The 12642-nt window shown below is 45.8% G+C and overlaps 1 protein-coding gene across 2 annotated transcripts in view; it reads right to left on the reverse strand.

Annotated features, from left to right (window-relative positions):
• Positions 1 to 12642, reverse strand: part of tlcd3a (TLC domain containing 3A) — a 50552-nt gene that overhangs the window by 20247 nt on the left and 17663 nt on the right. For both annotated transcript variants that reach the window (XM_033045622.1, XM_033045621.1), the window contains exon 3: positions 1765 to 1848. In XM_033045622.1, coding sequence (XP_032901513.1) covers positions 1765 to 1848 — 84 coding nt within the window. The remainder of the gene's footprint in view (positions 1 to 1764; positions 1849 to 12642) is intronic.

Below are 12642 nucleotides of genomic sequence, written 5' to 3' on the forward strand. Positions count from 1 at the left end.
CTCGGATATATATGATCTGGCCCTGGAGATTTGTCTACCTTCATACACGACAGTACCTTCAGTATTTCTTCGACGGTAACACTGACTGCTCTCATGACACTTCCATAGACTGCCCCGAGTTCCTCCGTCCTGTCTTTCTCCTCGGTGAATACAGAAGATAAAATACTCATCGAGGACCTTGCCCATCTCCTGTGGCTCCACACAGAGGTGACCGCTTTGATTCCACTCTTTCTCTAGTTATCCTTTCCCCCCCCCGTATGTATTTATAAAATCTCTTGAGATTGTCCTCAATGCTGCCAGAGCTATCTCCTGGCCCCTTTTTGCCCTACTGATTTCCTTTTTTACTTTGCTTCTTAGTTCCCAAAACTCTTCCAGGGATACACTTGATCCCAGCTGCCTACACCTGTCCCATGCTTCCTTTTTATTCTTAGCCTGTGCCTCTATATCCCTCGTCAGCCAAGCTTCCTTACGTTTGCCTGCCTTGCCCTTCACTCTTAATAACAGGGATGGACAAACGGAGTTAAGGTCGATGTCACTTCACCCTGAACTTCGGTTGGGCAGTTGGTGGAGGGGATCTCACTGAGTAGGACATCGCCACCCCAACATCCCACGCCTCCCGGTTTGCTCTTGATCTCTGAATGCTGGAATCAGCACCAGGGGCAAAGCTTGTGGCATTTCCCCAGCCCCGGTGGACAAATGGTACAGAAGTGTGAATACGCACACCTCCAGATTCAGGGACAGATTCTTCCCGGCTGTTATCAGTCAACTGAACCATCCTACCACAACCAGAGAGCTGTCCTGAACTACCATCTACTCGGTGGTGACTCTCGGACTACCTTTACCTTACAATAAATATTATTCCCTTATCATGCACCTGTACACTGTAAAATATGTCGAAGGGCCGAATGGCCTACTCCTGCACTTATTGTCTATTGTTTATTGGGGTACTGAATGTGGATGATCAGCCATGATCACAATGAATTGCGGTGCTGGCTCGAAGGGCCGAATGGCCTACTCCTGCACCTATTGTCTAAATGGCTCGATTGTAATCATGTCTGGTCTTTCCGCTGACAGGTTAGCACGCAACAAAAGCTTTTCACTGTACCTCGGCACACGTGACAATAAACTGAACTGAGCTGAACGAGGTGGTGCCGGGCGGCCATCTTGGGCCACTGTGATCCGTGTGATGGGCGAGGTCCCACTGGGCTCCTAGTGACGGGGGTCCACGATTCTGACCAGAGCCCGGCAGTCATATCAATGGGGGACAAAACCTGCCCACACCTGCCAACATGTCCCAGCTACACTAGTCCCACCTGCCTGCGTTTGGTCCATATCCCTCCAAACCTGTCCTATCCATGTACCTGTCTAATTGTTTTTTAAACGATGGGATAGTCCCAGCCTCAACTGCCTCCTCTGGCAGCTTGTTCCATACACCCACCACCCTTTGTGTGAAAAAGTTACCCCTCGGATTCCTATTAAATCTTTTCCCCTTCACCTTGAACCTATGTCCTCTGGTCCTCGATTCCCCTACTCTGGGCAAGAGTGCATCTACCCGATCCATTCCTCTCATGATTTTATACATGATTTTATAGCGAACAATCGGCATTTCTTCCCCCATATGGTCTGTTATAACGAGGGATGACCATGGTTAGGCAGATTGGCCTGGTTCATCACTGATCATTCCATGTAACAGCCCGTCCTTATTGAGCCAGGGTGAGCAGCTCCCCGATGTGAGAAGTCACACTGTAACTGGACCGTTCTCACCTGTCCTTCATCACATGGTTGCAAGTGGATGTGATGATCACGCCGGTGATTACTGCCAACGTGGCTTGGATGGACGAGACGATTCTGGTGAGAAACAAACAGGACAGAGGACGTCACTCGAGGATTCACCTGAATTCCAGTTTTAGTCACGGACGTGCACACTTGTTTACTGACTTGAACGTGGACATCTTGGACAATATCCCAACTGAGTCTGCTCCTGTTTTAGTCATAGTAGCGTGGAGCCAGGTGCTTCAGCCCAACTTGTCCACACTGACCAACATGTCCCAGCTATACTAGTCTCACGTCTGGCCCATATCCCTCTAAACCTGTCCTATCCATGAACCTGTCTAAATGTTTCTTAAACGCTACGATAGTACCTGCCCCAACTATCTCCCCTGGCAGCTTGTTCCATACACCCACCACCCTTTGTGTACATGGTTCATGTTACAATGACAATAAAGAAACTATTCTATTCTAAAAGACGTTATCGTCAGATTCTTATTAAATCTTTTCCCCTCTCACAAACCTATGTCCTCAGTTTCTCGATTACCCCACTCTGGGTAAAAGACCCCCCGATCTATTCCTCCCGTGATTTGTACACCTCTATAAGATAGCCCACATCCTCCTCTGCTCCAAGGAATAAAATCCCAGCCTGCTTAACCTCACCCTATAGCTCAGGCCCGTAAGTCCTGGCTACATCCTCGCACCCTTTCCAGCTTGACAACATCTTGTGCAATAACATGTGGAGAAGCAGAGTTAAACATGGGTCACTAAGCAAGGTGATATATTATTTCCCAGTTTTAGTTTTAATTTTAGATATACAGCATGGAAAGAGGCCCTTCGGCCCACTGCGTCTATGCCAACCTTCAACCACCCGTGCACACTAGTTCTATCTTATCCCACTTTCTCATCCACTCCCTACACACTAGGGGCAATTTACAGAGCCCAGTAAACCTACAAACCCAATATAGACACAAAATGCTGGAGAATCTCAGTTGGTCAGGCAGCATTGCTGGAGAACATGAGCAGGTGACGCTTCGGGTTGGGACCCTTCTTCAGAATTACATCCTATAAACCCGCTGCCTCGCCAACAGTCTGTCTGTCTTTTGGAGTATTGTGTGCAGATTTGATTGCCCATTAAAGGGAGTTTGTTGAGACTTTGGAGAGAGTGCAGAGGAAGTTTCCCAGAATGATGCCTGGATTATATCAACAACAGGGAGAAGTTGGACAGACTTAGTTCGTTTTCTCTGGAATGCCGGAGGTTGAGGGGAGACTTGAGAGGCATAGATAGGGTAGACAGTCAGAACCTTTTCCCCAACTTGGAAATATCAAATACCAGCGGGCACAGCTTTAAGGTGAGAGGGGTAAAGTTTAAAGTGAATGTGTGGGCAAGTTTCTTTTTTACACAGAGGGTGGTGAGTACCTGGAACGTGCTGCCGGGGGTGGTGGTGGAGGCAGATACAATAGTGGTGTTTAAGAGGCTTTTGGATAGGCCCATGGATATGCAGGGAATGTTGGGATATGGATTATGTGCTGGCAGATAAGAGTTGGTCTTGGCATCTTGTTCGGCACAGACATTGTGGGCCGAAGGGCCTGTTCCTGTACTGAACTGTTCCATCACCTATTGAATGACCTCCAGTTAAGTTCCTTCCCTCAAATGGAAATTATTTATCTATATCTGCTTTATAAAAGCCATTCTTAGTTTTAAAGCCATTTAATAGCTTCTTACCTCCACTTCCCTCCCCTCTACTTTCAGTCTGAAGAAGGGTCCCGACCTGAAACATCACCCATCCTTTCTCTCCAGAGACGCTGCCTGACCCGCTGTGTTATTCCAGCACTTTGTGTCGACCTTCTTTATTGAGACACCCCTCAACTTATTTTTCTCAAGAGAAAGCTGTACTGTTCTATATTCTACATTCTAATAGAGAGCCTGCCTGTTCATCCTTTCTGATGAATAGACCCTCACATTTCCGCCGTCTTGTTCGTGATGTTTCTTTTGCATTTTCCTCCTAGATATTGGACTTGAAATAATTTTAAAATGCTGCTTCGTCTCTTTTGCAATACATTTCAGTTTGTTCTGACTCCGAAACAGGGAAGTGAGAAGGTTGTTGCAGGTTCCTTTTGAAGTCACTGCATCCTGTCCGACTGATTGCAGCAAATGTTGCAATGTGGGCTCCCTTGAATAATACTCGAGAGAAACCAAATGGTCGTCGTCGGAAGCCTGTCGCTTCTTCAGCCGCAGATTCCCATGGGAATGTGAACTAATTTTCTCAACACTAGTGAGCTTTGAACTTCTGAAACTTAGTGTTATCAGTTTCAATGCGACTGAATTTCAGAAGTGAAGTTCGATAAGTCACTGTATCATGTAAGCCAGGATCATTTGCCACTTGATCTCCTTCATCTGTTCCTGTTTGCCAGTCCTTCCGAAATGTCAAATATCCTTTGGGACTGCACGGTGGCTCTAGTTGCTGCCTTACAGCGCCAGCGACCCGGGCGCGATCCTGACTACGGGTGCTGTCTGTACGTTCTCCAAATGACCCGTGTGGGTTTTCACTGAGAACTTCAGTTTCCTCCCACACTCCAGAGACATACAGGTTAATTGGCTTCAGAGAAAATGATATATTATCCCTGGTGTGTAGGACAGTGTTCATGTGCGGGAATCGCGGCTCGGCGCAGACTCGGTGGGCCGAAGGGCCTGTGTCCACGCTGTATCTCTAAACTACACTAAACTAAATGAACTAATCCTTGAGCATTGATCCCCAGTATTGGCAATTAGATCATTCTTTCAGTGCCATTATCTTGTTGTTAACACAGTGACATGTAGACACAGTTCCTTTACTTTGTCGTCTAGTATCTTTAGTTTAACTCCCTTCAAACCTGACTTTCTTCTTGCTGTCTTTTAGTTTTTAGAGATAAGCATGGAAACAGAAAATGAACGGAGGAATTTCAGACAGTGGTGGGTACTAAAGGATCTAGTGGGAAAAGGGCTGGTGGGTTGACCCTTTGAACCCTCTCACCATTCAATAAGTCTGATGATAGAAGGCAGCAACTCTACCGCTGAGCCATCGTGCTGCCGCCATTGTCAAGCTTGAAAGGGTTCAGAGAAGATGTACGAGGATGTGGCCAGGACTAGAGGGTCTGAGTTATAGGGAGAGGTTGAGTAGGCTGGGTCTCTATTCCTTGGAGCGCAGGAGGATGAGGGGTGGTCTTATAGCGGTGTATAAAATCATGAGAGGAATAGATCGGGTAGATGCACAGAATCTTTTGCCCAGAGTAGGGGAATCGAGGACCAGAGGACATACTGTAAGTTTAAGGTGAAGCGGAAAAGATTTAATAGGAATCTGAGGGGTAACATTTTCACACAATGGGTGGTGGGTGTATGGAACAAGCTGTCGGAGGAGGTAGTTGAGGCTGGGACTATCCCAACGTTTAAGAAACAGTTAGACAGGTACATGGATAGGACAGGTTTGGAGGGACATGGGCCAAGCGCAGGCAAGTGGGACTCGTGTAGCTGGGACATGTTGGCCAGTGTGGGCAAGATGGGCCGAAGGAACTGTTTCCACACTGTATCACTCTATGACTCTAAATGTTGTTTTAGTACCTGCCATAACTACCTCCTCTAGCAGACAAAAATGCTGGAGAAACTCAGCGGGTGATGCAGCATCTATGGAGCGAAGGAATAGGGTGACATTTCGGGTCGAGACCCTTCTTCAAACCTCCTCTAGCAGCTCTCTGCATACAGTATATCCACAATGCGCTACAATGCTGAGAACAACATCTTCCCCTTTGCTCCACCTGTTGTACTTGAGTTTGACTTGTATTTGAATTGTATTTATGTTTAGTATCATCTGATCTGTTCGGCCAGCTTACAAAACAAAGCTTTTCACTGTACCTCAGTAATAAATCTACACCCAAATCCTCTAAGTGAAATAAACGCCCCTCAGGACCTCATTAAATCTTTCCCCTCCTACCATAAACTTTTATCCTCTGGTTCTTGATTCCCCTACCATGGGTAGATGACTCTCTGTACATCCACCCTATCTATTCATGTTCATAAGTGATAGGAGCAGAATAAGGTCATTCGGCCCATCAAGTCTACTCTGCCATTCAATCATGGCTGATCTATCGTTTAAGAAGGAACTGCAGATGCTGGAAAATCGAAGGTAGACAAAAGTGCTGGAGAAACTCAGTGGGTGCAGCAGCATCTATGGAGCGAAGGAAATAGGCAACATTTCGGGCCAAAACCCTTCTTCAGACCTATGTCTGATCTATCTCTCCCTCCTAATCCCATTCACCTGCTTTCTCCCCTTAATCTCTGACACCTGTACTAATCAATAATCTATCTGCCTTTGCCTTTAAAATATCCATTGACGGCCTCTGCAACCTTCTTTGGCAATGAATTCCACAGATTCACCATCCTCTGACTAAAGAAATCTTCTCATCTCCTTCCTAAAGGAACAACCATTAATTCTGAAGTTATGACCTCTGGTCCCAGACTCACTAGTGGAAACATCCTCTCCACATCCATACTATTCAGGCCTTTCACTATTCGGTAAGTATTCCCCTCAACAATTTTATACACCTCTATAAGATCACATATGCCAAGTGGCTACATAGGAAACATGGCAACTCTTGTGTACTGCCTAGGTGAGGTCTGCTGTACCATTTTAACCAGTTGTATGCAAAGCAAATCATTTCCCTGTACGCTAGTACATGTGATGATAACATATCATTGAATTGAATCATCATTGAAGATAATAATACAGATATGATGCCGTGATATTTTTAAAAATTACCAGCGGTTGGAGTTCTGATCTTTATCTGCGACACTGTTTGTTAAAGTAAATCCCATAGGACAGTGTGTTTTGTTGATGAACATATTACCTGCAATGCCTCCCAAGCCGCCATGATTCCTATGTGTGGGAAGGAACTGCAGATGCTGGTTTAAACCGAAGATACACACAAAAAGCTGCAGTAACTCAGCGGGACAGGCAGCATCTCTGGAGAGAAGGAATAGGTGACGTTTCGGGTCGGGTCTGAAGAAGGGTCTCGACCCGAAACGTCACCCATTCCATTTTCTTTTCTCCAGAGATGCTGCTGAGTGGCTCCAGCTTTTTTGTGTCTATCTTCACTGTGATTCTTAGTCGAGAGTGTAAGGGACGAGTGTGCAGAGTAAAGCAAACTTGAATAAATAATCGGTTGTAGTGAACATTTGTCAACAGTTGTTTCAATGTTCGGTGGCGCGTCTTATTTTCCATCGTCTTGGGCCGTCTCAGACCATGCCTGAGCTCACCTGTCAAGTTGGGGAAATAGAGCGTGGCTGACTGAGAGCAGGCTTGTTGCTGAGCCTTTTCACAGCCTGAAGCCTCTTGGCACAGTGACGGAATAATTCATTCACTGCTGCCTCCATCACTTCAGCTGATCTAGACTGTGATAGAGTCATACAACACAGCAACAGGCTCACCCTGCCCATGCCGACCAAGGTGGCCCATATACGCCAGTCCCATCTACCCTCGGTTGAGCAGTTTTGGCCCCTGTATTTGAGGAAGGATGTTCTGACGTCAGAGAGGGTCCAGAGGAGGTTAACGAGAATTCTCCCAGGGATGATTGGGTTAACGTATGATGAGCGTTTGACAGCTCTGGGCCTGTACTCACTGGAGTTTGGAAGGATGAGAGGTTGAGGGACCTCATTGAAAATTACCAAACAGTGAAAGGCCTGGATAGAGTGGATGCAGAGAGGATGTTTTCACCAGTGGGAGAGTATAGGACCAGAGGGAGAGTCTAGGACCAGAGGGCACAGCCTCAGAATAAAAGGACTTACCTTTAGGAAGGAGTGAGGAGGAATTTCTTTAGTCAGAGGGCGGTGAATCTGTAGAATTCATTGCCACAGACGGCTGTGGAGGCCAAGTTATTGGGTTTTTATAAAGTGTAGATTGACAGATTCTTTAATTATACGGGTGTCAGGGGTTATGGGGAGAAGGCTAGAGAATGGGGGTTGAGAGGGAAAGTTATATCAGCCATGATTGTCGGAATAGACATAATTCTGGTCCTAATGAACATGACCCATATCCCTCTAAACCCTTCCTAACCATGTTCCTTCTAAGTGCCTTATCATTCTCATCTTAGCATGACCAGTCACCTGAGAATTACAAATGTAGCGTAGGAACAAATTGTACTAGATCCCATGATTTTGCCTATAAAAGTGAGGACCAAAATAATATGATCATTGCTGTATATGCCTGGCCAGATGCTGTTATAGTACCTGCCTCAACTACCTCCTCCGACAGCTTGTTCTATACACCCACCACCCTCTGAATGAAAAAAAATGCCTCTATGGTTCCTATTAAATTTTGCCTATCATCAAGTTTGAATAGATTGTATCTGCGTATGGTATATCTGACCTGCTGGGATTGCATGCAAAACAAAGCCTTTCACTGTACATAAGGAAAACCTGGCAATACTAAACCTAAATTTAAAATCCATCAATGAAAAAAAAATGCCCCTTGGGTTCCTATTAAATCTTGCCCCTCTTACCTTAAACCTATGTCATAAGTCATGGGTGCGGAATTAGGCCATTCGGCCCATCGAGTCTGGTCCACCATTCAATCATGCCTGTGGAATTCTCTGCCTCAGTGGAGGCAGGTGGAGGCAGGTGCTCTGGATGCTTTCAAGAGAGAGCTAGATAGGGCTCTTAAAAATAGCGGAGTCAGGGGATATGGGGAGAAGGCAGGAACGGGGCACTGATTGGGGATGATCAGCCATGATCACATTGAATGGCGGTGCTGGCTCGAAGGGCCGAATGGCCTACTCTTGCACCTATTGTCTATTGTTTATCTATCTTTACCTCTTTTGCATTCTCCCCTTAATCTTTGACACCCTTACTAATCAAGAATCTGTTAATCTGTCTTAAAATTACCCAGTAACTCTCCTCTTTGTGACGAGAGTTCAGTCTAACTTCAAATAGCCCTTGCTTTCCCTCTCTCTCTCCATCCTCTCTCCTTTCCCAGTTCTCCCACCAGTCTTACTGTCTCCGACTACATTCTATCTCTGTCCCGCCCCCTTCCCTGACAGCAGTCTGAAGAAGGATCTCGACCCGAAACGTCACCCATTCCTTCTCTCCAGAGATGCTGCCTGATCTGCTGAGTTACTCCAGCATTTTGTATCCACCCAGTGACTTGGCCTCCACAGTCTTCTGTGGCGATGAGTTTCACCCTTTGATTTCATCTTCCTAAAGGTTCAGTACATCCTTTTATTCTGTGCCTATGGCCTCTGGTCCTAGATTCTCCCACAAGCGGAAACATCATGTCAGAAACAGATCGGGTAGATGCACAGAGTCTCTTGCCCAGAGTAGGTGAATCGAGGACCAGAGGACATAGGTTTAAGGTGAAGGGAAAAGATTTACTAGGGTAACTTTTTCACACAAAGTGCGATGGATGTATAGAACAAGCTGCCAGAGGAGGTAGTTTATGCAGGTACTATCCAAACATTTATGAAGCAGTTAGACAGGTACATGGATGTGGTGGGAGATTGCAACCTTCACGTGGTCCACCCTGTTTCGACTAATGCAATCAACCTGACGTGCACAAACAAATAGATGTGGTGTTTAAGAAGGAACTGCAGATGCTGGAAAATCAAAGGTAGACAAAAGTGCTGGAGAAACTCAGTGGGTGCAGCAGCATCTATGGAGCGAAGGAAATAGGCAACATTTCAGGCCAAAACCCTTCTTCAAACCTATGTCTGATCTATCTCTCCCTCCTAATCCCATTCACCTGCCTTCTCCCCTTAATCTCTGACACCTGTACTAATCAATAATCTATCTGCCTTTGCCTTTAAAATATCCATTGATGGCCTCTGCAACCTTCTTTGACAATGAATTCCACAGATTCACCATCCTCTGACTAAAGAAATCTTCTCATCTCCTTCCTAAAGGAACGACCATTAATTCTGAAGTTATGACCTTTGGTCCCAGACTCACTAGTGGAAACATCCTCTCCACATCCATACTATTCAGGCCTTTCACTATTCGGTAAGTATTCCCCTCAACAATTTTATACACCTCTATAAGATCACATATGCCAAGTGGCTACATAGGAAACATGGCAACTCTTGTGTACTGCCTAGGTGAGGTCTGCTGTACTATTTTAACCAGTTGTATGCAAAGCAAATCATTTCCCTGTACGCTAGTACATGTGACGATAACATATCATTGAATTGAATCATCATTGAAGATAATAATACAGATATGATGCCGTGATATTTTTAAAAACTACCAGCGGTTGGAGTTCTGATCTTTATCTGCGACACTGTTTGTTAAAGTAAATCCCATAGGACAGTGTGTTTTGTTGATGAACATATTACCTGCAATGCCTCCCAAGCCGCCATGATTCTTATGTGTGGGAAGGAACTGCAGATGCTGGTTTAAACCGAAGATACACACAAAAAGCTGCAGTAACTCAGCGGGACAGGCAGCATCTCTGGAGGGAAGGAATAGGTGACGTTTCGGGTCGGGTCTGAAGAAGGGTCTCGACCCGAAACGTTACCCATTCCATTTTCTTTTCTCCAGAGATGCTGCTGAGTGGCTCCAGCTTTTTTGTGTCTATCTTCACTGTGATTCTTAGTCGAGAGTGTAAGGGACGAGTGTGCAGAGTAAAGCAAACTTGAATAAATAATCGGTTGTAGTGAACATTTGTCAACAGTTGTTTCAATGTTCGGTGGCGCGTCTTATTTTCCATCGTCTTGGTCCTTCTCAGACCATGCCTGAGCTCACCTGTCAAGTTGGGGAAATAGAGCGTGGCTGACTGAGAGCAGGCTTGTTGCTGAGCCTTTTCACAGCCTGAAGCCTCTTGGCACAGTGACGGAATAATTCATTCACTGCTGCCTCCATCACTTCAGCTGATCTAGACTGTGATAGAGTCATACAACACAGCAACAGGCTCACCCTGCCCATGCCGACCAAGGTGGCCCATATACGCCAGTCCCATCTACCCTCGGTTGAGCAGTTTTGGCCCCTGTATTTGAGGAAGGATGTTCTGACGTCAGAGAGGGTCCAGAGGAGGTTAACGAGAATTCTCCCAGGGATGATTGGGTTAACGTATGATGAGCGTTTGACAGCTCTGGGCCTGTACTCACTGGAGTTTGGAAGGATGAGAGGTCGGGGGGGACCTCATTGAAAATTACCAAACAGTGAAAGGCCTGGATAGAGTGGATGCAGAGAGGATGTTTTCACCAGTGGGAGAGTATAGGACCAGAGGGAGAGTCTAGGACCAGAGGGCACAGCCTCAGAATAAAAGGACTTACCTTTAGAAAGGAGTGAGGAGGAATTTCTTTAGTCAGAGGGCGGTGAATCTGTAGAATTCATTGCCACAGACGGCTGTGGAGGCCAAGTTATTGGGTTTTTATAAAGTGTAGATTGACAGATTCTTTAATTATACGGGTGTCAGGGGTTATGGGGAGAAGGCTAGAGAATGGGGGTTGAGAGGGAAAGTTATATCAGCCATGATTGTCGGAATAGACATAATTCTGGTCCTAATGAACATGACCCATATCCCTCTAAACCCTTCCTAACCATGTTCCTTCTAAGTGCCTTATCATTCTCATCTTAGCATGACCAGTCACCTGAGAATTACAAATGTAGCGTAGGAACAAATTGTACTTGATCCCATGATTTTGCCTATAAAAGTGAGGACCAAAATAATATGATCATTGCTGTATATGCCTGGCCAGATGCTGTTATAGTACCTGCCTCAACTACCTCCTCCGACAGCTTGTTCCATACACCCACCACCCTCTGAATGAAAAAAAATGCCTCTATGGTTCCTATTAAATCTTGCCTTTCATCAAGTTTGAATAGATTGTATCTGCGTATGGTATATCTGACCTGCTGGGATTGCATGCAAAACAAAGCCTTTCACTGTACATAAGGAAAACCTGGCAATACTAAACCTAAACTTAAAATCCCTCAATGAAAAATAAATGCCCCTTGGGTTCCTATTAAATCTTGCCCCTCTTACCTTAAACCTATGTCATAAGTCATGGGTGCGGAATTAGGCCATTCGGCCCATCGAGTCTGGTCCACCATTCAATCATGCCTGTGGAATTCTCTGCCTCAGAGGGCGGTGGAGGCAGAGAATTCAAGATGCTTTCAAGAGAGAGCTAGATAGGGCTCTTAAAAATAGCGGAGTCAGGGGATATGGGGAGAAGGCAGGAACGGGGCACTGATTGGGGATGATCAGCCATGATCACATTGAATGGCGGTGCTGGCTCGAAGGGCCGAATGGCCTACTCTTGCACCTATTGTCTATTGTTTATCTATCTTTCCCTCTTTTGCATTCTCCCCTTAATCTTTGACACCCTTACTAATCAAGAATCTGTTAATCTGTCTTAAAATTACCCAGTAACTCTCCTCTTTGTGACGAGCGTTCAGTCTAACTTCAAATAGCCCTTGCTTTCCCTCTCTCTCTCCATCCCCTCTCCTTTCCCAGTTCTCCCACCAGTCTTACTGTCTCCGACTACATTCTATCTCTGTTCCGCCCCCTTCCCTGACAGCAGTCTGAAGAAGGGTCTCGACCCGAAACGTCACCCATTCCTTCTCTCCAGAGATGCTGCCTGATCTGCTGAGTTACTCCAGTATTTTGTGTCCACCCAGTGACTTGGCCTCCACAGTCTTCTGTGGCGATGAGTTTCACCCTTTGATTTCATCTTCCTAAAGGTTCAGTACATCCTTTTATTCTGTGCCTATGGCCTCTGGTCCTAGATTCTCCCACAAGCGGAAACATCATGTGAGGAACAGATCGGGTAGATGCACAGAGTCTCTTGCCCAGAGTAGGTGAATCGAGGACCAGAGGACATAGGTTTAAGGTGAAGGGAAAAGATTTACTA

Source organism: Amblyraja radiata, chromosome 28 (genome assembly GCF_010909765.2).
Source record: "Amblyraja radiata isolate CabotCenter1 chromosome 28, sAmbRad1.1.pri, whole genome shotgun sequence".
In the NCBI taxonomy this organism is placed as follows: Eukaryota; Metazoa; Chordata; class Chondrichthyes; order Rajiformes; family Rajidae; genus Amblyraja; species Amblyraja radiata.